At 34.2% G+C, this 25,852-nt stretch overlaps 1 protein-coding gene across 2 annotated transcripts; it reads left to right on the top strand.

Annotated features, from left to right (window-relative positions):
• Positions 1–25,852, top strand: LOC135209624 (nicotinamide phosphoribosyltransferase-like). 2 transcript variants are annotated; one of them, XM_064242332.1, is made up of 13 exons: positions 1–107; positions 1,119–1,189; positions 2,908–3,070; positions 8,593–8,721; positions 9,475–9,594; positions 10,542–10,622; positions 11,322–11,481; positions 12,182–12,339; positions 13,364–13,478; positions 13,722–13,804; positions 13,976–14,161; positions 20,126–20,258; positions 24,107–25,852. In XM_064242332.1, exons 1-12 carry the CDS (start codon positions 57–59, stop codon positions 20,255–20,257), a joined length of 1,449 nt encoding a protein of 482 aa, XP_064098402.1. In that variant the 5' UTR covers positions 1–56; the 3' UTR covers position 20,258; positions 24,107–25,852. The 2 variants fall into 2 exon arrangements, with proteins under 2 accessions (XP_064098402.1, XP_064098401.1); XM_064242331.1 differs by having other exon boundaries at positions 3–107; positions 20,126–25,852.

Below are 25,852 nucleotides of genomic sequence, written 5' to 3'. Positions count from 1 at the left end.
GGTGGAATATTATTACTAATGTTTTGATTCCAGGACTCAGTTGTCAAGAATCCACCATGGACGGCGGAGCTTGCGATAACGTGATTTTCCTCGCTGACTCTTACAAGGTAATATTCCGATTTCTCGTCTGATAAAAGTGCTGTGATATGTTTAGCAACACATATTTATGTAACACGTTTAAGTTAAACTATTTTCTTAGCTTAATTTGGATTCAGGTAGCTATATATTACCTAGGTTGTTCAAGACCTTAGATTAGGCAAGATTTATTGAGAGAGGTGGTGTCACACTTTTGCCTGGGGCATTTGTGGAGACGTTGGCAATCAGAATCGTGAGATATACTATAAATATATTATTTTTTCATGTAAGGATAACCAGTGTTTGTGAGAAGCAACAGGCATACCCTAGCTGGGTATTTGTGTTGGGCAGATAAGGATGTCCTGGGTGCTAAGATATGCTTTATTTAGAGATCAGCTCGTCATTAAACTCCTAAGTTCTTCCTGGCCAAATTTATTCAGTGTGTGCATCAGCACATGCAAATACTTTACAGACAATTATATCCTTATCATGATCTATTATATCATTCTAGACTGCCCCTTGCATTAACATAGCTTATTCACGTATCCACTCATGAATGATAAGCTCTTCCTCTATTACAAAGTAGAATTATTGCAGTGGAATTTTTACAATACTAAATTAATGGTTTTGTACTGAAAAAAAAACTGCTTTAAGCAATTTAATATTAAGGCTATTACATCAGAAGTTTGTTTCTTTTTTTTTTCATACAAAACCCATAGTTAATAAAAAAAAGTTTCTAACTGGCCACTCCAAATTGCAGCTTCTTTAGACTATGCTGATAATCACTAGTTTTCACCAATTTTCTGCCATTTGTTACTAAAATACGTAATGCAATTTAGGCTATTATACAGTAATGTGTTTGTGTATGTGTGTTGTGTGAAAACATAATTTGATTTTTAAGAAATACATTTCAGTTGATGTCCATTGATCAGACATACTCTCCTGTAAATATTTTGTTTCATCATTATTAGATAATGTTTTGCTGATTTCATAAATAGTAGTGAGTCTATTATTTATTGCAATGAACTTGGTTTTCTCTATAGATATCACATCACAGACAGTATCCTCCGGGAACAACTTCTGTGTATTCCTACTTTGAATCAAGAGGAGGAAGGTATGTGTATATTCCTGTATCCAAGATTATGCTTTGAGTTGTTGGCAAAGAATGCTTCCTTGTTTTTGCTTTTTAGCTTTTTGCTTTTGGCATGTTCCACTATACGTACTGGAAAATTGATAGTAATTCATTTTTAGATATCTGCAAAATATATATTAACTAATGACTAAATTATGATTGTGCATTAAACAGCCTGCTTACTAACTGACATTGCTCCTTTAGTGGTATAGGTTAGCATTTTTAGTAACTGGCATTGCTACATTAGTGGGGTAAGCTAGCAGTTGTACACACTGTCATTGGTCCTTAATTGGCATAGACTAGCATTCTTACAAACTGACAGCACATTTGTATTCTAATAGGTTGGTACTTGTGCAAACTAACGTTGTTCTTTCAGTGGTATAAACTAATATTCATGCAAAATTTCTTTGCTACATCAGTGGTATTGGCCAGTAATCATCTGCCATTGCATCATTTTAGTTGTAAAGGAAATTTTACCATAGAAAAAAATAACTATATATAGTATTTAGTTTGATACCATACACTGTGTTTCTTTTGAGATTTCAGAATAGATATTTTTAGTTGTACATTGCAGTGTATGAATGAACTTTTGTGGGGGTACCAGACCACACAGGTATAATTGACTTAATGATAGTACATATCATTGTGTATTAGTTATGTCTGTGAGTGTGTACCCTTTACCTTGTGTTCATTACAGTACAGAATGTAACCTCTTATCCTTATCACTAACTCACACTGCCAGTCATCATTCACCTGTGACAGTCATGCTTCTACACTTGTAAATTGTTCTCACTTGGCTATCTCAGCCAGATTAGTACAGTAAAAGATTATGTTGGATGTTTTTGTGCAATAGAAAATTGTGTATCTTATCTGCTTGTACTATGCAAATGTCTATTGTAATCCTGTTTTTCATATGCAGTACATACTGTATTTCAGCTACAGTAAATGGTAGTCCCTCACTGGGCGAATGGGTTCTGTACTCTGCTATCAGTTGAGTACAGAACCTGCGGCCGCCAGCGAGGTGTCAGAGGAATTTATTTCTGGTGATTAGAAATTAATTTCTCGATATAATATGGTTCAGATCCCACAATAAGCTGCAGCTCCCTAGGGAAGCTGTTAATCAGCTCAGTTGTCTGGTAAAACTAAGTTATACTTAACTTTTTACAGTACTAAATGGTAACTAGTGATGTTGCTTTTATTTTTGTTTCTCTTTTTTCATATTACATTTAAAAGTATTTTTAGTGATTTTACCATAAATGAAATAGATGTGTAACATCTTATAATTTGGTGCCTGAGATTTTTCAATGTATTTAACAAATAACAGAAATACAGTATTGTACAATGTATTGAAGGGTTTTATATCTTTTTCATGCATGTTGAATATTTTATTAAGCAATTGTCATTGATTCTGTTCCTTTTTCATAAAGCAATTTTTCCTTGTTGAATAAGATTGGCTTCCCTAAGTTCCAGCTGCTTTTGGTAATAAGAATAATTCTAACCTGATTAGCTGACCTAAAACTTTTGTAATATAACCTATTTTATGGCATCTGTGGACATTCATAATTAAATTATTAAACTGCATTATTATTTGTGTTGCAGTATTTAATTAAAGCCTCTCATTAAGTATCCAAGGTGTTCCAACTTTATTTCAATGTCGGCTTGAACTTTTTAAGATTAGTGCATGACTTTCTTCTTGTTAGGTTTCCATACACTGTTTTCTTCGGTCTGCAGTACATCTTGAAACGATGGCTGTGTGGTCCAGTAGTGACAAAGGATATGATACAGGAGGCTAAAGATCTCTTTGCAGCGCATTTTAAGAGAGATGATGTCTTCAATGAAGATGGCTGGAACTATATTTTAGAAGTGAGTACATGACTCTCCACTGTATTTGAATGCTAGATTAGCACTGATGTTGAGCCTTTCTTTTTTATTCTGTGATTGATAAAGTTGCAGCACAGGAATACTTACGCTATTATTTTCTAAAGTTCTGTATGGGTATACATTGCAGTATTCATTTTTATGATGTTTACAAGGATAAATATATAGTACAGCTCATATAGGAGAACCTCATGTTTTCTTTAAAGTGTCTGGGTTCTTCCTCTTCCTTGCCTCTTTAGTGCCTCCTTTGGGCTGTTCCCCTTTCTGTGTGTGTTCATTTTTTAATAGAATTGTTTTTACTGTCAACGACAATTGCTTTCTGACCCCAAATCTTGTTTACAATGTGTTGGATTACACATCTGAATGGTATCTGATAAGATATGACTGTCTCAGAAGGACTAGTGATATAGTAGTTGCTTTCTTGTTGGGCAGAGTGAGAGGAATACGTAATAGAATGAGAAGCTTAACCAGGTACAGCCTGGACATTGCTTTTGTATCAAAGAGTTGTCAATGGCTTAGGGTACAGATGCAAGCCTTCTCAAGGTAGATAAGCACAGGGTTGTGTACGACATGGTGGGAGGAAGTGCCCCATAAATGGCAGGTGAATGGGATGCTGAGATAAGAAAGCGATAGCATGAAAGTCACCAGGTGGCATTGGGTTTGCAGCTTCTTACCTTGTACTGGTAAAAGGATGGTAGATCCAGGGTACTTATCCACGGTGGCCTAGTTGCGGTTTTTCTATGCAGTTTTACCTACTGAACAAGAATTGTAAGTAATATTTATTCGGACGACTGTAATTAACCCCCCAGGGGCCAGTACTAAACACTGCGAAATACATTGGACGCTCCAATCCCTAGTGGATGTCATATCCGCGGTTACGTTCCTTGCAGTCCGTGCGGACTGCTTCTGTAGAAATACCAAAAGGGTTGTTGAGCCAGTTCTCCTTTATGGAAATGAAGTATGATTGTTGAGTGTAAATGGACAGAAAGTATTTAGGCCATTGAGATTAGTTGCTTGCATAGTAAATGTGGCGTGTGCTACTCAAAAGAAGTGGAAAAAAAATTAGGGTGAGGCAAAAGGACGGATTAGAGTATTTCAAAATGGGTCAGCTAAGTAGAGAGAATGGATAACAGGTTAGTGAATGGAGTGCTTTGGGGAAAGAGAGTAGGGCATTGACAAGTTTAGAAAGACAGGATGAAAGAGGTTTGAGAAAGGAAGGGCCTTATTATATGGGAAGCACAAGTGTGTAGAAAATAGGGGTGAATACTGCAGTGCTGATGAGCCTTCTAATGTTGTGGAAATTTTACTGCACAAGGGTTTCATCCATGAATCGTATATATTGTTTGGTATGCTTACAGAGTAATGGAGGCTCATAGAGTGTCCTGACTAGCAACTGTTCTGATTGCCCTTCATGAAAACAACAGGTCAGAATGGTGTGTAAAGAATGAAGGCATGAAATTGCTCATTATGACTGTCCATTATTTTACCCTAGTTATCCAAGAGAGACATTCTTGCTCTGTAATTTTGTTATCATTATAGGAGCATTTGCATCATGTTTTATTCAGTCAGAAGATGAATAAATCACTGCATAATTATACATTCCTCTGTAAGGTGCTATTCTTAAGTTGATATGCAATTACTCTTGTGCAAACACACTCACAAGGTTATTTGACAAGAATAAAAAAACGCACCATAGAGAAGAGTGTGTGACTTAGGTTCAGAACCTCTGTAGCTCATCTGTAAAGTTTGTTTTGACACTGCAAGCCTTTAGTGTTCTGTGCCTTATTAGAGTTTGCTGGCAGTAAGATTTTAATAAAAAAAAACTTTTAGAATAAAACGTCGTGAAATCTTCTAAGATTCCTTGAAATTTGTTTTCTTTTATTGTAATTTTTTATACATATGCATATTAAATGCATTAGTACAACATTTTGAATGTGTATCTGTTAGTGTTTGAGTTTTCTGGCGGCCTAATTATGAAAGGTCACTCTTTGAGTTTAACGTTCCTTGCTTGTCTCATTAACTCGTCTTTTCCTCTGCAAATTTGCTTTTCATGTAATCCTGCCATCAGAGGTTATCCTCACGTTAAGATTGCATGTTTCAAGGTATTTTTATGCTAATCCCATAAGACTATAATAAGGCCTTTGGCTCAATAATAAGCATTCCTTTCATTATAGGATTTCTTATTTTCTTTTTAACCTCTCCCCTGACAGGACAAAAATCGTGTCATGGTTAGGTAGTGTCTTGTTGTCATGCGTTGATGATTGATTTAGGAATAGAGGCAGGTGTTTCAAAAAGTTTATGAATTGTGTTGGGAACTGTATAGTACAATAAGTCTGCATAGTTATTTATCAGTTTTTGTTGGAATGATGGAATAGTGAGTGATGTCTCTTCATGATTAAATGAATTATTAATATTCCCTTATAGCGCTCAGATTGTAAATTGATTGTTTTACATTTCCAGATTTCTTTTAACATTAATATTTGGTTAAATTTTAAATAAAAATATGTCAAGAAAGTGAAAAAGTGCACAGAAATTCAGCAATGCAAGGTTTTTCTTTTGTGTTTATAGATTTCTTTTAGTTTTTTTTTTCTGTTCTGCTTTGTGGCTGTTATGCCTCAGATATTGCATGTTGGGGTTTTACTTGTTTTTTTTTTATTGTAAACTATTTTTAAAATTAGCTCCTATATTTCTGTTATTTGTGGTGACCGACTGACTGCTCTGCAACAAGCAAGGCTTGTTTCTTGTATTTGGAACAGGCTTGGTCTTAGTCTATCAGATTTAAAGCGACAAAGGTGGTCTGCCCAACAGTTTTTTTAGTACTCTTACTTGTCATCCCTATCACCCCATTTCTTATTTTCTCTATATTCTGTTTTCAGGTTTGATTCATTATTACTTATTCATTTGACATGCTACTTTTTCCTTATTGTACAGTTAATTTTCTGTACATTTCAAGAAGGTCTTAGCCATTTTTTCATTCTTTCTCTACTCTGGTAGTACGTCTGCCTCATATAGTGTCACATAACTACGCAGTACAGGTAGATGTCAGAAAATATTGTCCTTATTGCAGGCATCTTTAGTAATGTGATTTTTTCATGTGAACTGGAATATTATTTTTATGTTGGATAAGAAAAGGAATTTTACTAGTCAGTAGTACATAAACACTGTGCTCTGATTTTTTGGACTTTATATCACATGTTCAGTACTCCTATTTGGGAGTATTTTATTTTTCTAACATTTTTCGTTTAGACCTTTCCTTTAACATAGAATGTAGGTACTTCATCTTCAACATAATGTATACTGTATAAGATTTGTCAGCTCAGATATTCAATTTTACACATACTGTATACTGTACTTATATTATTATTGGCACACGTGACATGTACATATTTTGTTGAGTAAGTTTAGATTAAATTTATGTCAGTGTCCCCTGCAGGCCTTCTCCATATGAATAGGAATTATCCCCTGAATAATAATAATAATGATAATAACAACAACAACAGTAATAATAATATGTTTAGTGAGTGAGTAAACCTTCATGACTTAATTCTGCTCAAGTCATTTATATATTTTTGATGATTTCATTACCATTACTATCTGTTAAATTGTAATAATTCCTGAGTTTCCCCTCACTTGGCCAACAATTATATGCTTTACCTTCACCAGTTCTTTGTAGTACAGTGCCAGTGTCATTCCTCACTGAGGGTTGCAAATCAATAAACCCAGAAGGTGTTCCATGTCTTAATGTTGCATGTGCACATTACACATATTGAGTTTTATGGATGAAGCCAAGACTTTCATCACCTTTTCATGTTACCTTGTCGCTTGTGAAGCAGTGGTCTCATTACATCATCAGATGGATCCATTTTTCTTGTGTGTGTCATGATGTCATTGTTGCGTTATTCTCAACATGATACACTACTTTTCTTGGAATTATATATATTATATATATAGTATATGTGTGTTTGTTTGTTTGTTTGTTCTGGTTAGCACCAGAAGTGAACAACCTTTGGGTTCCTTCTTGTTTTTGGGACTGGGGTTGCCAGCCCCAACCATTTTTATTGACCCAATATTTGCTCATACCCACTTACAGCTGGATGGACTTATGAGCAATAATCTGGGAGTGAACTTGGTCCCACAAATCATCAGCTGAGCATTGTAACACCAGCCGTGAGTTCTCTTACCAGATTGTATGGTTAGCGTGTCATTCTTTACGATATTTGGCAGATGTCGTATGATCTCTTCCTTTTCCCTGTGGTACCTCTCTAGCATTTAGTCTTCTGTATTGTTTTCTCTTCTTTTCTTTCAGCACCTTCTCCAATATTTTCATAACATACTCTACCTTTTGTATTCTGTCTTCCCAGTCCACTGATCCTATCTCTTTGTTTATTATGTTTTTATAGATTCTGGTCAGGATATCGAAGATCTTGTTCTTCAACAGCCTATGCGTCTATTATATTTGTAGAGTTAGTGTGTATTACTCTTCTTGCAGAGCATTCAAATATAATTGAGATATCACACTGTCAGTCCAGTACAGGTAATAGTTGAGGAATTTCATTCCCAGTTTAACATTCTTCTTGGGTATGTTATTTTCATTGATACTGTAGTACAGGCAGTCCCCGGGTTACGATGGTGTCGGCTTACAACGTTCCGAGGTTACAAAGCTTGTCAATAGACGTTATTTCCAGGGTTACGACGCATTTTCCAGGGTTACGACGCCTACAACGCTCATCTGGGAGATGAAATATGACACCAAAAATGCAAAATAATTAATATTTGAAGGTTTTTTTGATAAAAAATGCCATAAGAATGTAGTTTACATAGTTTTCAATGCACCCAAAGCATTAAAAGTAAGGTTTTCTTAGGATTTTTGACGATGTTCTGGCTTACGACGCGTCTCAAGAATGGAACCCCTGTCGTAACCCGGGGACTGCCTGTATTTGTAAGTGAGTTTCCTTATTTTCAGTTTTATGCATTTCTTCATTTGCTTCCGGATATGTTTTTGTAATTTTCATCTGTATTTTACTATACGTATTCATGTTCTCTTCATATGCTGTATATGTATAACGTTTCTATGCATTGGAATGTTTAGTATGGAAATGGACTTTAGCCTGTTCTTTAGTAATGATAATGACCACTAACCTAGGTTTAGTTATTAGTAGGCTGTTGTAGTTTCCTTTGGATTGCAATTATCCGGAGCAAGTTTCTCCTTCTGTGTTCAGTTGGTAGTCTTCCCACCTGTCTCCCCAAGGTGAATGCTTGTCAGTTGTATACAGTATGTATTTCTTTTGTTGAATTGGTTATACATCTTTCTGTTGTTTTTTGTTCAATTTATTTTGTATTAGTACCTGTCATAAATAATACATAATGGTTTTTTGTATTTTCCCAGCTGCTTAACTGTGCAAGTAATGCGGTACTTTAAAGAATTTTCTTATCGTGATTAAACATAAGTTTGAACTCTCAAAAATTGTTTTCTTTTTTGTGTTATAATTTCAGTAATTTTCTTACAGCGACATGGTGGAAAGTTGCCGTTACGTGTTCGTGCTGTTCCAGAGGGGTCTGTTGTTCCTACCAAAAATGTCCTTTTCACGGTGGAAAGTACAGATCCTGTAGTGCCATGGGTCACAAATTTTTTTGAGGTTTGTCTTTTTTTTTGACTGGTAGAGAAGATAGTTAATTAAAAAATGATCACCACCTTCATTGAATCTCAGCATTCTTGTTTGAAGGTTGTGACAGTATGTAGAATATGATTCTATAAAAGTTATCTGCAATTACTTTTTAAATGGAGTGGAACAAGATTTTAAGATAATCATATAGTTTATTGGATAATATTTGAAAGTTTTATGGCAAGTTGTAATTGGTGACTCTTGTGTAAACAGATTTAAAAGAGGATACACTTCTCAGTCTTTATTATCATGAATTTTAAAGTTATTTCTTATGATGTTTATCAAAGAGCTATCATTTTATTCAAATGTAAAAGTTTGGATTAATATCCTAAAACATCCCTAGTCTGAGCATAGACTTCAAGCAAAAATTAAAGGGTAGAGGTAGTAGGATTAGGTCTACGTTGTATGTAGGTTGCATCTGTAGCAACCATCATTTATAGTCTCCTTTCGTCTAAAAGGTAAAGGATAACTTTTTCTACTATTCATACAGCAGGATAAGTTCAAGCATATGATTATGAAACCAAAGGCAGGACCAATGCTCAGTTCACCAGTTTGAAATTCAGTATTTTTAATTGGATTTGCATAATTAATGATCAGTGTAGAGTTTAGTAGCAAAACAGTTATTTTCTTCATTATATAGTACTGGAAGTTATTGCCAGTACTATTAATTAAATTTAGAAGTATAATTGATAATACAGTGTAATATAAATGTTATTTTTATTTCAGACAATATTTGTTCATGTATGGTATCCTATGACAGTAGCAACCAATTCCAGAATACAGAAGCAGATAATTCATCACTATTTAAAACAAACGCATGATCATCTAGACACATTACCTTTTCAGGTAAATGTTCAATTTTTTCTTCTTGTCAAGTTTGCTTATGAGATTTCTGAATTGAGTGTGGAGTGGCAGATGATTGCAACAGTAGAGTACATAATGTGTGGAGAGAGTGAAGAGGAAACTAAAGATTCTAGGAAAAGTCAAAAGTAAATGTAAGCAGAGAAATGTGAAGGTATGAGTGTACATATTTTGAAACTTGAAGGTGGAGCATTAAGTGCTAATGTGGATGGCTGAAGAATGGAAGCATTTGATTTGTATAGGTCCTTTATGTGGGAATAATTATCAGTGAAGATGATGATAGGATGTGAAAATAGGTGAATCATGGAATAGGTGAAGCCAGGGTGGTAGCTTGGTTCATGCAAATGATTTTTGAAAGAGATAAGGATTATTAATGGTTGCCAAAATTTTAATATATGAATTGATTGTGCCAACTCAAAATTTGGGTATTCAGTACAAATGAAACAAAGAGTTTGGAGCTGCTGTAAGGAATTTTTTGCATATGTGTGAATTAAAGAGGGTTAAAAGGCTAAGAAATGTGAAGATTAAAAGAGGTGATGAAAAAATGAATCTATGTGTTTGGAGGGGGTTTGGTTATGTGAAGAGGGTGGAGGACTGAGGGTTCATGAAAATGTGTAGTTCAGATATGTTGGCAGGAAGGAAAAAAGTAAGACTAGGAATGCTGGATATGTAAGGTTGTAGAAGTGTTACTGGACCACCAGGACATTTGTATCCAGGGAGCAAGAGTGTACTATACAAGTTTCAAATGAATGGAATCTTGTGTATAAGTCAGTGGATATTGTATTGGTTTCTTCTGAAGCCACTCCCTATTAAGGGAAGTGATGTACGTATATGTCATTATCGAGCTCTGTATTATTTTGATTTGCAATACTAAATATATTCCATGTTATGTTTACTGTATTAAGCATTATTCAAGTTATCCTTCTTGGCAGCTACATGATTTTGGATACCGTGGGGCATCATCTGTTGAGAGTGCAGCTATTGGGGGAGCTGGACATTTAGTCAATTTTAAGGTAGGCCTGTTTCTCTGTTAGTTAACTAAGGTACATTTAGATTGAGAAAGAAATTTTCTTGAAAACAGTTTAAAATTCATTTAATATTGGTAAAGCTCAAGCCTTACTTCAATTAAGAATGACAAATAGTGCAAGATTTTACAAAATTAGTGTCAGTGTTCATAACTGATATATATTGAAGATTATACAAGAGATTTTTAATAGAAATTCCAATCTATTTTTCTCAAGTACTCTACAGTGTGTTCTCTAGATTTCAATGCTGTGGTAACTTGAAATTACTTTTATGTAGTGAATACAGTATAAATTGTGTAATTTGCTGTTGATTCAGACTATACCTTATTTTCTTCATTTACCTTCCAACCCTTGTCTGTTGGAAAGATTTTGTGATCTTATCTAACTGAGGACTGTTTCAATCTAGTCATTTTCACTGCCTTCAAAACAGTTTCTGTCAATTTCTCTGTCATTTCTGCAACTGAATTGTCCTTTTTTATAACATAATTGAACCATGTACTTACACGTATCAAGGGCTTTTCTTTCATAATCAAGTGATAGGGTGCAATAAGGTAACAGTGGTATGTATGGAAATAAACATTTCGTATGTTTTTAAAAATGTATCCCCTATCATAAGTTTTGAATTACTTTCATTTTGGATTCGGTGTAGCATTTGAATTATTAACTCAATATAGACAAATTTTTCAGGGCACAGATACGGTAGCTGCTATCTTACTGTTGAGAAAATACTACCATTCACCCATTGCAGCATTTTCCATTCCTGCATCAGAGCACTCAACAGTTACCACATGGGGCAGAAATGGGGAACAAGGAGCCTTTGAGAATATGATGACCTCTTTCCCTAATGGTTGGTAGTCGTTCACTATACTCTATACAGCTCTGGTATATTTTTCATCAGATTTCTTTTGCTTATATTTTAAATATCTTTTTCTAATCGGTTTCTTACACTTTAATTGCATTGATGGGAAAGAATGTTTGTGTATTGAAGACGTACTAATGTGATGTATATTTTAAGTAATTATCCAAGACTTATTGTTGTATAGGCATATAATTTTCATATAAAATTTTATTTCTGAAGAAACAAGAACTACAAATATATCTTTTAAACAGTTCTAAATCCCTTAGCTTAACTGTAGGAGTGAATATTGCTCTTGTATGTGACACATGAATGATTACTGTACTATTACATTTTTGTCAGATTTTCTTCTAAAATAATGTTCTGACTTGCAATTGATAACTATACTTGGTTTTTTTCCATCTGTCCATTCGCCTGTGGTAACACTGCGTCCCGGGCTTTAAATAGTTACACTATGCGTAAGTTTTAGGTAAATAAAAGGATATCTAGGTGTACATTTGCAACTGAAAAGTGTTTTAATAATTTACTGTATGCGAATTACACTGTTAATATTTGAAATAGTTTATTATTTAAAGCCCGGGACGTAGTGTTACCATGCGCAAACACCACAGCCGGATGGACAGATGGAAAAAAACAGAGTATAGTTATGCTCGTTCACTCATGACCAGAATAAGATTTTTCCTTATGACAGGACCTGTCTCATGTGTAAGTGATTCATATGACATATTTAAATGCTGCGAAGAAATTTGGGGAGAGAAGCTCAAAGATATGGTGATAGAGAGGGGGAAATCAGGTGGCAGCATAGTTATCCGTCCAGACAGTGGTGACCCTCCCACTGTTGTTTTGAAAGTAAGTTACGCTTTTCTTGATAACTACTCTGACTGAATTAAGAACATAAATGCTCATCACCTTTTCATTTATTTTCATGTGTACAACCTTGGCATTAGGTAGTTACTTTTAAATTTCTATAAATATTTTGTGTATCTATGACATAATGTCTGGCAGTAGTGAAGCTTGAGGTGACAGGCTTAGTAATACTGGCCAAAAATGTATATAGGATATTTGGAGGTTTTACATCTAATGAATCATGATGTCCTGCATAGTGGCAAAATTTTCTAATATATGTACGTAGTTTTGTATGCATGCAATAGAATAAAATTTGTTACAATATTCAGTATTCACTGAATATTAAATGCACAAGATTAAGCTTTGGTTATTATGTAGGATAAAGGTGTCAGAGGTTAAGCCTAAGAACTTTGCTATTTTGCTCTTAGGTATGTTATACATAATCTTTAAGTTAGTCTCTTCATTTTTACCACTTTACATTTTTATGAAACATAATTGCTATGACCTTTTCTATGGATAACCCACTAATGAAGCCAATTTGTTTACTTTTTTAGTATCACTGATGATTCATTCAGCATTTCTTATGTTTGAGGAGAAATATTGGCTCCGATTTTTTAGCATTAGACCTGAAACTGGCATCCTAGTCAGTCGTCTTTGATTAACAGAGCTATAAAGCAGAGATATATCAAGATCAAGATGGTGAGGTGAAACTGATGCTTATCAAGCAAGCAATGAAGGTGGAGATAAATGAAGCCCTGGGATTTCGCACCTACGTTTTTGTGGTTTCCCAAGGTGACAGATGGGTGTTGACTTATAGTTGACCTCGTCCTACTGACTGAAGTGGACATGTTAGTTTCCATAAATCTGCAGGATTCTTATATCTATATTTTCAGTGTATGAAGCCTTCAGGAGGTATGTTCACATTTTCAGGGTGCTCTGTTTACTGACTAGCAACTATAGTAAATTAATTTGTTTAGTAAATGTTATTACTTTTACAGAAATAATGTGAAATGTAAATGTTTTACAGTGCTTGGAGATCCTTGGGAAAGCTTATGGAACTGTAGTGAATGGCAAGGGTTATAAGTGTCTGCCTCCTTACTTGAGAATAATCCAAGGCGATGGTGTGTCGTACAAAACCATTGGTAAGATTTTTAATTCACACATGCTTTCATTTGCAGGTGTTGGTAATAAATGATATTCAACAGAATTGAAAATATATTGTCTTGTATACAATTGATTCTCTATGCATTAACTTCATATTAGCATTTGATTTATGTTTGAACCAATTGATTTGAATCAGTTGGTTGTTTTGGCAGCTAGGCCGCATTTCTCACAAATGTATTCTCAGTGGGTATAGTTATGACATGACAGCATTTCCATTACAGGGTCCATTTTGGAACATTTGAAAGTTAATGGATGGTCTGCATCTAATGTGACATTTGGCAGTGGAGGGTCTTTGTTGCAAAAGGTATTTTAGTTGACTTCCCCTGTATTACCCATAATCATTTGCAGTGTCTTTTTATCAGTAATGTTCTGTGACTTTTCTATTCACTTTATTTTTGTGGTCTCAAAAAATATATATCACTAAACATTAGAGCTCAATTTAGTAGCATAAGTGATAATTAATTATTTCATACAGGTTGATCGTGACACTCAAAAATGCGCGTTCAAGTGTAGCTACGCTGTCATAAATGGTGAAAGTGTGGATGTGTACAAAGACCCAGTCACTGACCCAGGTAAAACCAGTAAGAAAGGAAGGCTCGCATTGCATCTGGTAAATGGAAATTATACAACTGCAAATGCTGATGAAGGAGATCCAGAAGAGGTAAAATTTGTTTTGATAAGATCAAAAAAGTTTTTAAAATCACGTTTATTACTCGAACATAGCCTATTTTGTATTTTCTCATAATATACATGTCATTCCTCTTTAGTAGAAGAAAGATCATCATGTTAATAAGGTATATCAGAGCATGGTTCTTTGTGTAGTCTAATCTATGTGACAGCGCTATGGGGTGGTAGGAGGGCATTTTCTTAAAAAATGGGTTATGTAGAAAAGTATTTCTTAAAAAGGAAATTGGTTTCGTCACAGAACCATTCCATGAGTATCAGTTTAACATGAGTGTGAAAAAATTACAAAACTGGTGCAGAAACATCTCTTGCAATCAAGTAAACTGAAGAACATAGGACTGATAAACTAAGTATACATAGTAAAAAGGCAGAATATTTACAGAAACTGGAATAAATATCAGTCTTATGAAAAAAACTGCAGGGACTGTTCACAAACCTAAGTAGAGGTTCCTTCAAATATCTTATTCATATAATTTTGCATTCAACACAAGAGAGAATAATGTACTATAATAAGAATGAAATAAAGTGATAATTGCCAATAACTTATGGTATTTTGAAACAGCTTCAAATGTGTGAATCTCTGAGAGCTGTAGACAGTCAGCAGACCACAGGAGATCTAAGGAATGTATAAGCTACGTGAATCCACTCACCTACTTGATCACCTGATGATCTGTTTCTGTATATTGGAATGATGTATTGCATTGAGTGTGACCCCTTTAAAAATAGGCTATGGTCAAGTAAAGGTTCTGTAATCATAAAATACATCAAAGGGTTGACATTGATTATTGACCTGTTGTAAATTTGAGAGTTTATATGTAAAACTGTAATTTTTATTTGTTTTACAACAAACCCATTAACTTTTAATTAGCCCACATTCCTAGTCATTACAGATCCTAGACTCTTCATTCCCATTTAAAAGAATGTTTGTTGCCCAGCAACACTGCATGCTCGTCATGAATCTTGAAGTCTCAGGCGGGGTATAATGCAGTATGTTGGACCACTAATCATGAATATTGTATGATGAATATCATGAGTACAGTATGATGAATATCGTGAATATGCTGAGCGGCAAATAATTTTTTTAGAAAGGGAACTGAAGTGTGTGAGATTTGTGAAGGCTACAAATGTGGGCTAATTATAAGTTGTTGGTTTGTATTAGAATATTTAAGGTAAGTATGTACTACAGTATTGTTTTACTTATAAGCATTGATTCCATAACTTCAATGACAACCATGTCAGCTAATGGATATGTATGTTGTAAGGCTTTTTTTTTTTTGTCAGGCCACTATAATTATTACAGACACAAATAACAATTGGCGAATTTTATGAACATGATCAGGGTAGTTCCTTCAACATTTTTTAGCCCTGTATGGTGGAAGTAATATTTGATACCTGGAAAGTAGTACGTAATGTTGTTTTGGAAGTTTACTGATTTTGTAATTTTGGATTATACACTAGTAAGAAAAGCATTGAAGAACTGGCTAGAGATTAATGTTGCCATTCGTTGGTCATGTAACAAAATTTTCATCCAATCAAGTCATATTATTCACTAATTGTTAAGGGATCATATGCTGATATGTATTACTTAACTAGAGTGTTGTAGTGATGATTATCAGCTGTGTAATATAAATTATGAATACTAGAATCAAATTTGTCAAAGGTGTTTGTTGGTTTGCTTAGCTAATGCTTGCCCTGTTGACATGGGCTAATGTAAGGGTTTAAGCATGTAAAGTGAAAAGATAATCATGAAAAGGGCCGATAAAAATCAACCAAAACTACTTTAAGCTTGAACAGTTTTTGCAGTAACATTTATTCCCCAAGAAATTTAACTATTTGCTCCTTTTGTCAATGAAACAGGCATCGTGTGTTTGCAAGGACCTGCTGCACATTGCTTCACAGGTGGCTTTCCAGTGCCCATATCTGAATGAGGATGATAATCCCAGACCATCTTTTGTTCCACCATTAAAGCTTTCAAACAACACTTCACCGTGTGAAACACCAGTTCGAAAGTTATCTCTTATTTATGTTCGTCAGCCAACAGTTGGCAAAATTTACCCTCCTCAGTGCAAAGGAACCCAGAAAAGAAAGTCATATGCCAACCATTTTGACTACCAGAGTTGTGATCAGAAGAATGAAAAGTCATTCCTTATACATTCTTCTGTGCCATCCACCTCTGTTGGGTCAGTGCACAAGGGCAACAAAGAAAATGGGTTTTTATGCAAGAAGAACGTTAAACCACAGCCCCATTTATTGAAACTCAAGAGGAATCAGTTGTCAGCACCAACACTTTCCAGTATAGATTCCCCTAGATCCCTTTTGTATGTCCAAACATCTCTTGAAAACCACTGTCCAGCATCAGAGTCTTACACAACCTCACATTTCTTCACTGAAAAAATTGCCTCTCAAGCCATCAGCCAGGTGGGACTGTACAGAGAGCAAGAGTTTGCAGTTGAGGAATATTTTGCAGACAGTACATTCCTCTGTAGAATATTTTACACTTATTTTGTAAATACTGTAGTGTGATTTTTTTTTAGAGAGCTTTCTTGCACTGTCGGGCAGACCACATAAATCTGATATGCAGTGCAATGACTTCTTTTTTGCAAAGTAATTGTAGCCTTTAGATTTGTAGCAAGCTTTAATGAACATTATATTGTTTGTTTCCTACACATCTCTTGTAACAACTTACTTTAACTTTTGGCACATGATTAAGACAGCTTTTTACATAATGAACAGTAACCACAGATTTATAAAATGATTTTTTATTATTCAATCACATCATAATCCTTGCACTTATGAACTGGCCCAAGGGTAATGTAACATATAGATAAATACTAACTAGTTATTGAGTGAGAGAAGCTATAAACTTCACTGACAGGATATGTATATCTGGGTCTGATCATGGTATTGATTGCAACAAAAAACAATATGCGTACAGTAATTTATTGGCACTATTTTCTTCTGTAAAAGACTTGGTTGTCTATCACCTTCCCTACTTATTTCACCTCATGAGTAAACTAATAGTCAAGTATTTAAAAAAAATTATTTTAATATTTAATTTGTGGTAATGCAACTATTGGGGTTAGGGAGTGAGTAAGCAGAGCTGCTTATCAATCCAAAAACCTGTTATCAATCTCAAAATTCACCAAGAGTACCACAGGTGTATTCCTTCCAGTGAGATATGTACTGAGCCCTGAGCTTTCTCAAATGCATAGTAAAGAAACAAGCTAATGACGGATTCAGTCCTACATCTCTCCAAATTTGGCACATAATGTTGAAATATTACTGACTTTGCTACCAAGCAATCCCTTGTGAATAAAACAATAGTGCAGGAATTGGTCAGATTTACGGGAATGTGCAAAAGCTGTCATGACAGCTTCCAGTATCCAATGGTTTCTGCTTAGGGTTCCTTCTAGTGGACAAACACAAATTGATGGCATATTGGGCTTTGAGAAATAAAGCCTCAGCTTTTGTAAGATTCCAGAGAGACAGATCTGTTATAGGGCTTCGAGAAATGAAGTCTCAGCATTTGTAAGATTCCAGAGACAGGTCTGCTATAGCTTCACTTACTTTGATTACCTCTTGCAGTTTGTTCCCTTTGGGGATTTATCTGTTGTCTCTGCTTGGTGTACAGTAGCAACAGGAGCCAGTTATTTTAATGGCCTTTGGGGACTGAAATCAACTTCAGGCATTTTCCTTGTATCTGCAAATATCAGAAGACTTTTGTGGCTGCTTGAACTTCTGGCTAGTTGCCAAAAAGGTGTCTGGGTCTAACACTGTCATAGATTTAACACCAGAGAACAAATTCAGGTGGAGGGCAGGTCAATAGGTTAGCCAAAAGTATTGACCAAGTGGAGTATTCATAATAAGTGATCTGGCTAGCATCAAATTGATGTCATCTTTACTTGCTAAACAAACCCTACATCCCAAGGAAATCAGTGGAACCAAAGTTGCATATCCTATAAGCTTTGGGATTTTGTTCACCGCCAGCTGAACTGAAGAACATGAAGTAATAAAAACTGGCTAAGGATACCTCATATAAAGTCACATAATTGAATCAACGTGGAACTGGCTAGGTGCAGCCTTTGAAGAGGAATGGACATAATCACTAACTTTAACAAATATGTATGTATATTAGGTAAAGTAGTTTAGCAAAACCAATGCTTAGCCTATTTTCGTGTAGCTGATGAATACTACCATTAACAGAAGGTCAACTTTTGGGATATAATTATGGTTAAACAAAAAAGAGTAATAATTTTTCAGGGAAGGGTAGAATATTCATTTTAGGGCATCTTTGTTCTTGTGTATCTAAATTGCAGCATTTGATAAGGAACAAGTAAGAGAAACTGTCATTCAGCTCTTGATCTGTTTTTCATTATTGCAACTTTTCAAAGAGAATCCCATTAATTAAAAGATTCTTGAAAGCCATTCTTTCTTGTAAGTCAAAATGATGATTGTGCCGTTGTCTGTTATGTCTGCAAAGTCATTTTAAAGTTCTGTCTTTTTTACACTGGTTTAATAACTTTTTTATAATTTGTTGAAAAGTTTGCTCATGACTTCATTGAGATGATACAATATTTCTATGACCTTGAATGTTCCTATCTTCCTAGCTTCTCAATATATATGCATGTTTGAGCACCTGATATGAATTAGTAGAGCATTTTAAGCTCATCCATGTTATTCACTTATTAAGTTTAATGATTCTTATGAGAATTGCAGTTACACTTCTGTTTGTTTCATCACAGACCCATTGCTTATAATTTAGCCTAATTTTGGGGTTCATGAAATTCCTGACACTTCTGTCTTTTGTTGGTTGTTCTGCAGATGTGGACAGCAGTGTCACTTTTCCTTAAGTGCTGAACTGTTTAGAGGTGACAAGGTCTACAAACTTTCTGATTATCTTGTAAAGGATTCCACCTTCAGTTCACTGAAGTATTAATCCACTCTTTCATCTATTTTATGCCATTCAGTGATGTAGCAGTGTAGTGAAATCTTTATTTTATAGGTACAGGTAATCTCTGCTGACTTTGTATGGAGAGGAGAAAGTTGCTTTTGTTCAACTTGTGGTACTTTTATTGTTGTCGGTGTTTTCGGGTATTTTGTGCTTTTGATATTCATTTTGGTGTTGGGAAGTGCTGATTAGTTATGAGTTATTTTATAAGTTAGAGTCTTGTTCTTAATCCTCTGTTTATTTTTGTTTTGGTGTAATCTAGTTTGCATTTTCATGATAATTATAATTTTTATTTTGTGTTTCTGTTTTTTGTGTGCTTCAAATATATTGAGCAATTTTTTGGTGATAGGACTACAGTAGTATACTGAGATACAATCATCCTCACCTTCCTCATGACCTTCAACCTTCATGAATGTGATACAGGTAGAGGCATGTGTTTCTAATATAGTACCTCCCATATGTGCTTAATGAGTGTAGTGTTTTGGGAATCGTGACTTATGCTACAAATCCATGATTTTATGGAACCTCCCTTGGTTCTACACAACAAATCTATGGACATTTTGCATCATGATCTACTAACAGTAGTACCTCTATGTCATTGCCTACAATTGACAATTACAGTGCAGCTTTGTACAAACTCTGTTTAAGATAAAACACGTATTTTACGAATCCATTCATCACAAGCTGCACTGTACCCTCCTCCCTTCTCCACACACTTCAAGATGGAGGTCACCACAGCGGAATGAAAGGACATCCTTTCAGAAATTGGAGTTTGGTCTGGTCATGTACAATGGTGTCCTTCTTTCAAGATTTATCAAGATGGTTTGGCTGGGAAATGTTCACATTTATAGTTAACTGATTTGTAAAAACTAATTTTTACTTTGAAATTTGTTTTTTTTTAATTGTGCCATGTTGTGTATGTAATGTCACTGTCATAAGATGATAAGCTACTGTTACTGGATATGCTTTCCTATATTCTTTTTATAATTTCAGGACTTGCTAGTACCAGTGTTTGAGAATGGGGAGCTACTAAAGGAGTACACTTTGGAGGAGATACGAGAAAGAGCAGAGTTAAACTTCAGTGACATTGACATCATGAAGTTCCTAGCTGAAGAAAGTAGTTAAGGTAATTTGGTGTAGCAGCGCTCTTTTATGTGATTTTCGATATTTATTCAGGAAGATGAATCACATATATCTCCATAGAAAAGTGAATCGCAAAGTGCAACATGAAAGTTATTCTGGTTGAACCCAGTCTCAGGTAGCAAAGAGCTTAAGTTACCCCGTCCCACATCATTTGGTTAAGACAGATGTACAAAACAGTATGGCTTACCTGAAGTTTAAGTTTTGTTGATTGGGTGAGATTGAGACTTTAAAATTATAAAGTGTTCCATGTATATTAAAGATATTAACATTCCCTTTGTGTATTTAGTAGTCTTAAGGGGTTAGACTCATGGGTACAATTCAGTATTTTATAAAAAAAGATAAAAAGAAAGTGTCATTTTCTCACATCAGTAGTCAGAAGGTTCAAAACGCCTTTGCTGCCCGAAGATGAGAGGGTGTTATTTTTTTACTCGGTTTCTTCAAAAGTACAAGAGGCAATGTTATCGTTATCAAAAGCTTCTCTCCATAGTGCTCCAAGTCTCCTTTTGGTTCTGTTAGTATCCAAAGGTGTCATTGATAACTTTTTCAATCTTATGTTAAGCAGAGTAAGAATACAAAGTGTTTTGATACAGTGAATTAGGTTGATCTAGAAGCACACTTCAGATTTCATGTTTATCGAGTTGTATTGTTACAGTAATTTCTTTGTTGCAGTAACAATACAATCTAGTGATGTGCTTGATGTGAGTAGTACTGTAATGTTTTTTTATCTTTTTTTATCTTGTTCCAGTACATATTCCCTTTGAGAGCCTAGAAATGTGACTCACTAGTGTTTTTAAACTAATTTGTCATAATAATAATAATAGATTCCTAACTCGAAAGGTACCAAGTATTATTATCAGAGTGGTGAACAGTGTTGGATAATATGAAACTATTGATTCCACATCTCTTACCATTAACATTTTGTGCTCAAAAATGATAGGACTAGTTGTTTGTTCTGTGAATCAATTTGATTGTTAGAAAGTTTGAGCAATACTTGTAGACATTTAGGTAGTTGGTAATTACAGTATATAACTAGCGGAACCAACTAGCATTAATGTTATGGGATGATAAAGTAAAATGTTTAAACTTCTTTTCAGCATGCAAGTGATTCTCAGGTAGTTTGAGACATGCTAAATGACTTAATCAGTATCTCATGTCTTTTAGAGAATTTTCTCTCTGTGCCACTAATTTTTACAAATTATGAAGAGTTTTTTAGATGTTTCTAAAACTTAAGGAAGCTTACCACTCAGGAGTGAAATGGATAAAAAGAAAACTTCAATTCACTGGCAATTTCTACTTTCAAAAACAAATTTGAATAATCCAACTTTTCAATTGGCAAATTGCTTAACTTTACACTATTTTACCAGACCAGTCCTGTGGGATTGAAGTATATATGCTATTATATTTTTGCCAGTGGTTAGGTTAGGTTACTTTACAAATAAGAATTTTATGTGTAGTTTGAGTAGGTTGTATTTTTGTTATTAGATGAAATTTCTAAGAGTACCATAGGTATATTGAATTCAGTGAAAGTTGAAACTGTTATTGAAGTAATGTTGTGTATGTTGGGAGTAACTTCTGGTGGTATTTAGAATTATGTATTGCCTTCTTTCTAAGCATGACATAATTTTAACTCCACAGGTAACTTTAATTTTGTATACATTTATGCTCATTATAATCAGCTCTATTTGCTCCATATACCATAAGACAATCCAAAAAAACTTTAACAGGCTCTACTGGGCTTCACTGGGCAATGCAAAAAGGACAAAGAGGTTAAGGTTCTCTGATTGGCTCAATTTTTCTGAAATGGTTAACAGTAAAACCTTATACTACTAACAAAGACGATGTAATGCTGGGGTCAAGTATAATATTTTGTGTTACAAAAATTTAGGAAAATAAGCAAGATTGAACCAATTATTTTTCTGCTCATTAGCAGAAGAACGTCATAGCAAAGAATTTATGCCTCCATTTAGTCAAGTTGCATTAATGGGGATCATGTGACACTGCGGTAAAAGGATTTGTTTTGATCCTTCTGCTGGAGTGCAGAATGAAGTCTGCGTGTAAGTTCTCAATTATGGTGGTTGTAGTGTTGCTAGTGACAAATATTGTCACCGTTACTCAAAGTCCAGGAAGTTGGTGTTGAGACATTTTAAGCTGCCTCTGAGTGTATCTAGATACAGTCTATTTGTTTTTATAGTATAATCTTAGTGATCATTGCTAGTCAGTTGAAATTTAAGTACTGGATACAGTTGGAGAGAAATTAAATGGAAGGTAGCCCCATCTAAGATGGGTAAAGATTTACAGATATTGTAGAGAGAGGGAGAAAAATCATAATTTAAATAGCTCTCAGGATATACAGAGGTACAGTATGATACTGAAAAAGAATCAGAACCATTTCCATTTTTGTCTCTTATTACCATCTTCAGTTTTCATAAGCATTAATGTATGTCTGCAAGCTTTGTGTACGAGTTCATCCATCATATGAGAGAATCAGAAGTTGCTGAACTACAGAAATTCAATGATTAGTGAAAATGTATTGTTTCACTCAGCTTGGTACTGAATGAAATTTTATTTTTTTATTTTGCTGCTTCTGTCATGTATTGCTGCGTGCAGTTCAGCAAGTAATAATGGACAGTTCTGTACCTTTCTATATTATCTTGATATGATTAAGTCCCTTGTTTATTTTGTTGTGCTGGCATGCCATTATCATCAACAAAGATCCTGATATATTTTTGTCGAATGTTTTGGGATGAACAATGCCACAGTTTATGCCAGAGGTAGTTTTCCAGTCACATGATTAAGCACTGCGTGTTTTCATTATGCATTTTTATTTTTATGGCAAAATTTATACTCTATAACCAATATTCATTTTTGTATATGACCAAAAATATTTGTATAGCTATGAAATATATTTTTAAAAGGGGTTCTTGATAGTTTTAAAATAAGTGCTTTTCCATAGAAAATCACACATTTTTATTGATAAAAAATCTTTTTATAGTAGATGGTTAGGTAAAAGAGAACTCAAGGCCATCAATAATTTAAATATCTGTAGCTTGAATGGTTTTTGAAATGTTTGCTTGTAGTCAAGCTATAGTTGTCTTATACGCAATAATGCTATATGTATATATTATGTGAATGTCATTGAAGACAATTTTAATCTGTTAATATTGTTTATTAATTGGATAAGGTTTTTCTTGAAGTTGGTTCCTATTAGTATCTTACATAACAAAATTGATTCTGAACAAAAGAGTTCATCAGGTGTTGGAGGGAATAGATGAAGCCATATTCAAAGTCACACAAACATGTTTATATCAATTTCTGTGTCATTTTCTCCACCCAAACTATTAGTTTTTAGTTCAGGATTTAGTTCTATTTTACAACTATGCAAATGTCATAGAATTTAGGTCTTCATAAAACTCATTTTTGTACAGGAAGCAGTTCAAAAGTTTTATAAAGCGGCTAATTCTTATAGATGACAAATGTCAGAGGTATAATGCCTTTTTGGTACTACAGTACATACTACCTGTATTTGCTGAAATATCAAATCTTCAAATATGTATGAAGGGAATTTTGAGATTTTATCTGTAAGCTTAGAAACAGGTTGTGATACTAGTTGAATTCCACCACCAGTTGGCCTGTGAAGTATAGATATTATACAGTACTGTATTTGTAAACCTGTGAGGAGTTATAAATTTGCGGCTATTAATTTTATTCCTAAGAAACTGTCTGTTAACTTCTTCATAAAGTCTACTGATGAGATATTCATTGCGTTAGTTAGAGACCAGCATCTTCAGTATAGATATACTTCTCAACTATAGCATGTTTGTCCCCCCACAGAGAAACTCAGCAGAGTCCCCTAGAGAAGGATGGTACAGTACCTGAAGTATAAAGTTGTATGTAGAGTCCCTATGACCGAAAAGACCTTTGGATCCCAACCAAGAGACCAAGAATGTAACTTGACTAAACCTATGCTTGGTTGAAATGGAGCCATTGATTGATTGATAATAATACGTAGTAATAATAAAAAAAAGTAAACTGACATGGCTGACAAACAAAAGTTATTAAGGTTGTTTGCGACACATCCTGGAGCTTTCTTGCATATGACACCTGGAGCATAGGTTAGCAGGCACAGAGGTGCCTCACTGTGTCAGATATACTGAGTTTTGAAGCCATATCTGGATCCAAATACGTAGTACTTACTCAACAGTGATTAACTATGTTCCTAAAGATATAGATTTTGTTTTTTCCTTCAGATTTGTTACGTAGGCTTTTTGTTTTAATTCTTGAATTTTCTTGATTCCATAAGTTTTACGGGTTGAAGAATTGACAGTTGATGAAGATTTGCTGTGCATGTAGAGTAGCATATTCAATTCATCTCTTTGTTAGAGTGGAGTGTGTTTATGGGCTGTGAATTTGATAATGTGTTGACATGAATTTCTATTTACTGCATAAACAGATTGGTAATTTGATCATATTTTTGTGTTCATCAGTTGGGTTGTGGACCTTTAAAAAATTTTACAGGTCACGTTCATACAAAATATGAAATCTGAATGTACCTAGGTTTATGATTGAATTAACATTTCTCGATGATTGATTAAGTACTGCAGAAAGATTTTTATTTTCATTGTGAAATGAAGTATTTAATGATTAATTGTATGCAGTTACACAAGGCTTGAATCTGGCTTTAAACTGTTGCATCAGAGTCACTTACAATATAAAATATTTCAAGAAGTCCTTTTGAATAAACCAGTTTTTAATCTGGGAGTTAAATGCTTAGTACTACTTGTAAACAAAGAAAAATAATTTAAGCCTGATATTAAATGACAGCAAGTGTGGATGAATTATATTGTAAATTTGATTGTGCAAGATTATCTTGGATTTAGAATTGGTAGATAATAACTTATTTAAATACATGACGCTGAGATTCTGCCGAGTCATGTCCGATCATTGTTATGAAGAAGTGAGCAGCCTCATCCTTTTATTGTGTTAACTTAATTTTACTTAAGCTTGTGGTTCTGTAGTAGTACTTCTATTGAACCGTACTGAAATAGATTTCTAAATGGTTTTGTACTTAATATTTTACATTTAAGGTAAGGTTGTCACTTACACTATCTTAAGTGGTTTTTATTATGTATTCTGTTGAAACAAAATGTACTTAAATTTTTATCATGTATGACAATTAATTTTTGGTATTCCCCGGGGTACTGTACAAGTCATGAATAGAATACTATTGATAGATTAAGCGAATTTGTAAGTGCAGTGTGGAAATGGTGAATACAAAATGTATTCAGTGATGTTGTGTTTGTTTTTATGTATGGAATTGGTTAATGTGTGGTAATATAGTCTTTGCATCACATAAGCTATGATTTTAATTAGCTTAAGTCATTAAAAAGTTTCACAATCGCTGTATAAATTTATAGAAGTTTTTTTATGTGTTAATCTGTTGAGTAAAGTCACGTCACACGTGAATTGAACTGCACTTGAGACTTTTGGTATATTGAGATAATTTATCATCGAATGATTCACTAAATATTTTTAGAGTTTTATTTAGAGTTTTTTAAATAAAGGAGGAAATACATATAA

The sequence above is a fragment of the Macrobrachium nipponense genome, chromosome 38 (genome assembly GCF_015104395.2).
Source record: "Macrobrachium nipponense isolate FS-2020 chromosome 38, ASM1510439v2, whole genome shotgun sequence".
NCBI classification, from domain to species: Eukaryota; Metazoa; Arthropoda; class Malacostraca; order Decapoda; family Palaemonidae; genus Macrobrachium; species Macrobrachium nipponense.
This window is presented reverse-complemented; position numbering and strand designations above follow the sequence as displayed.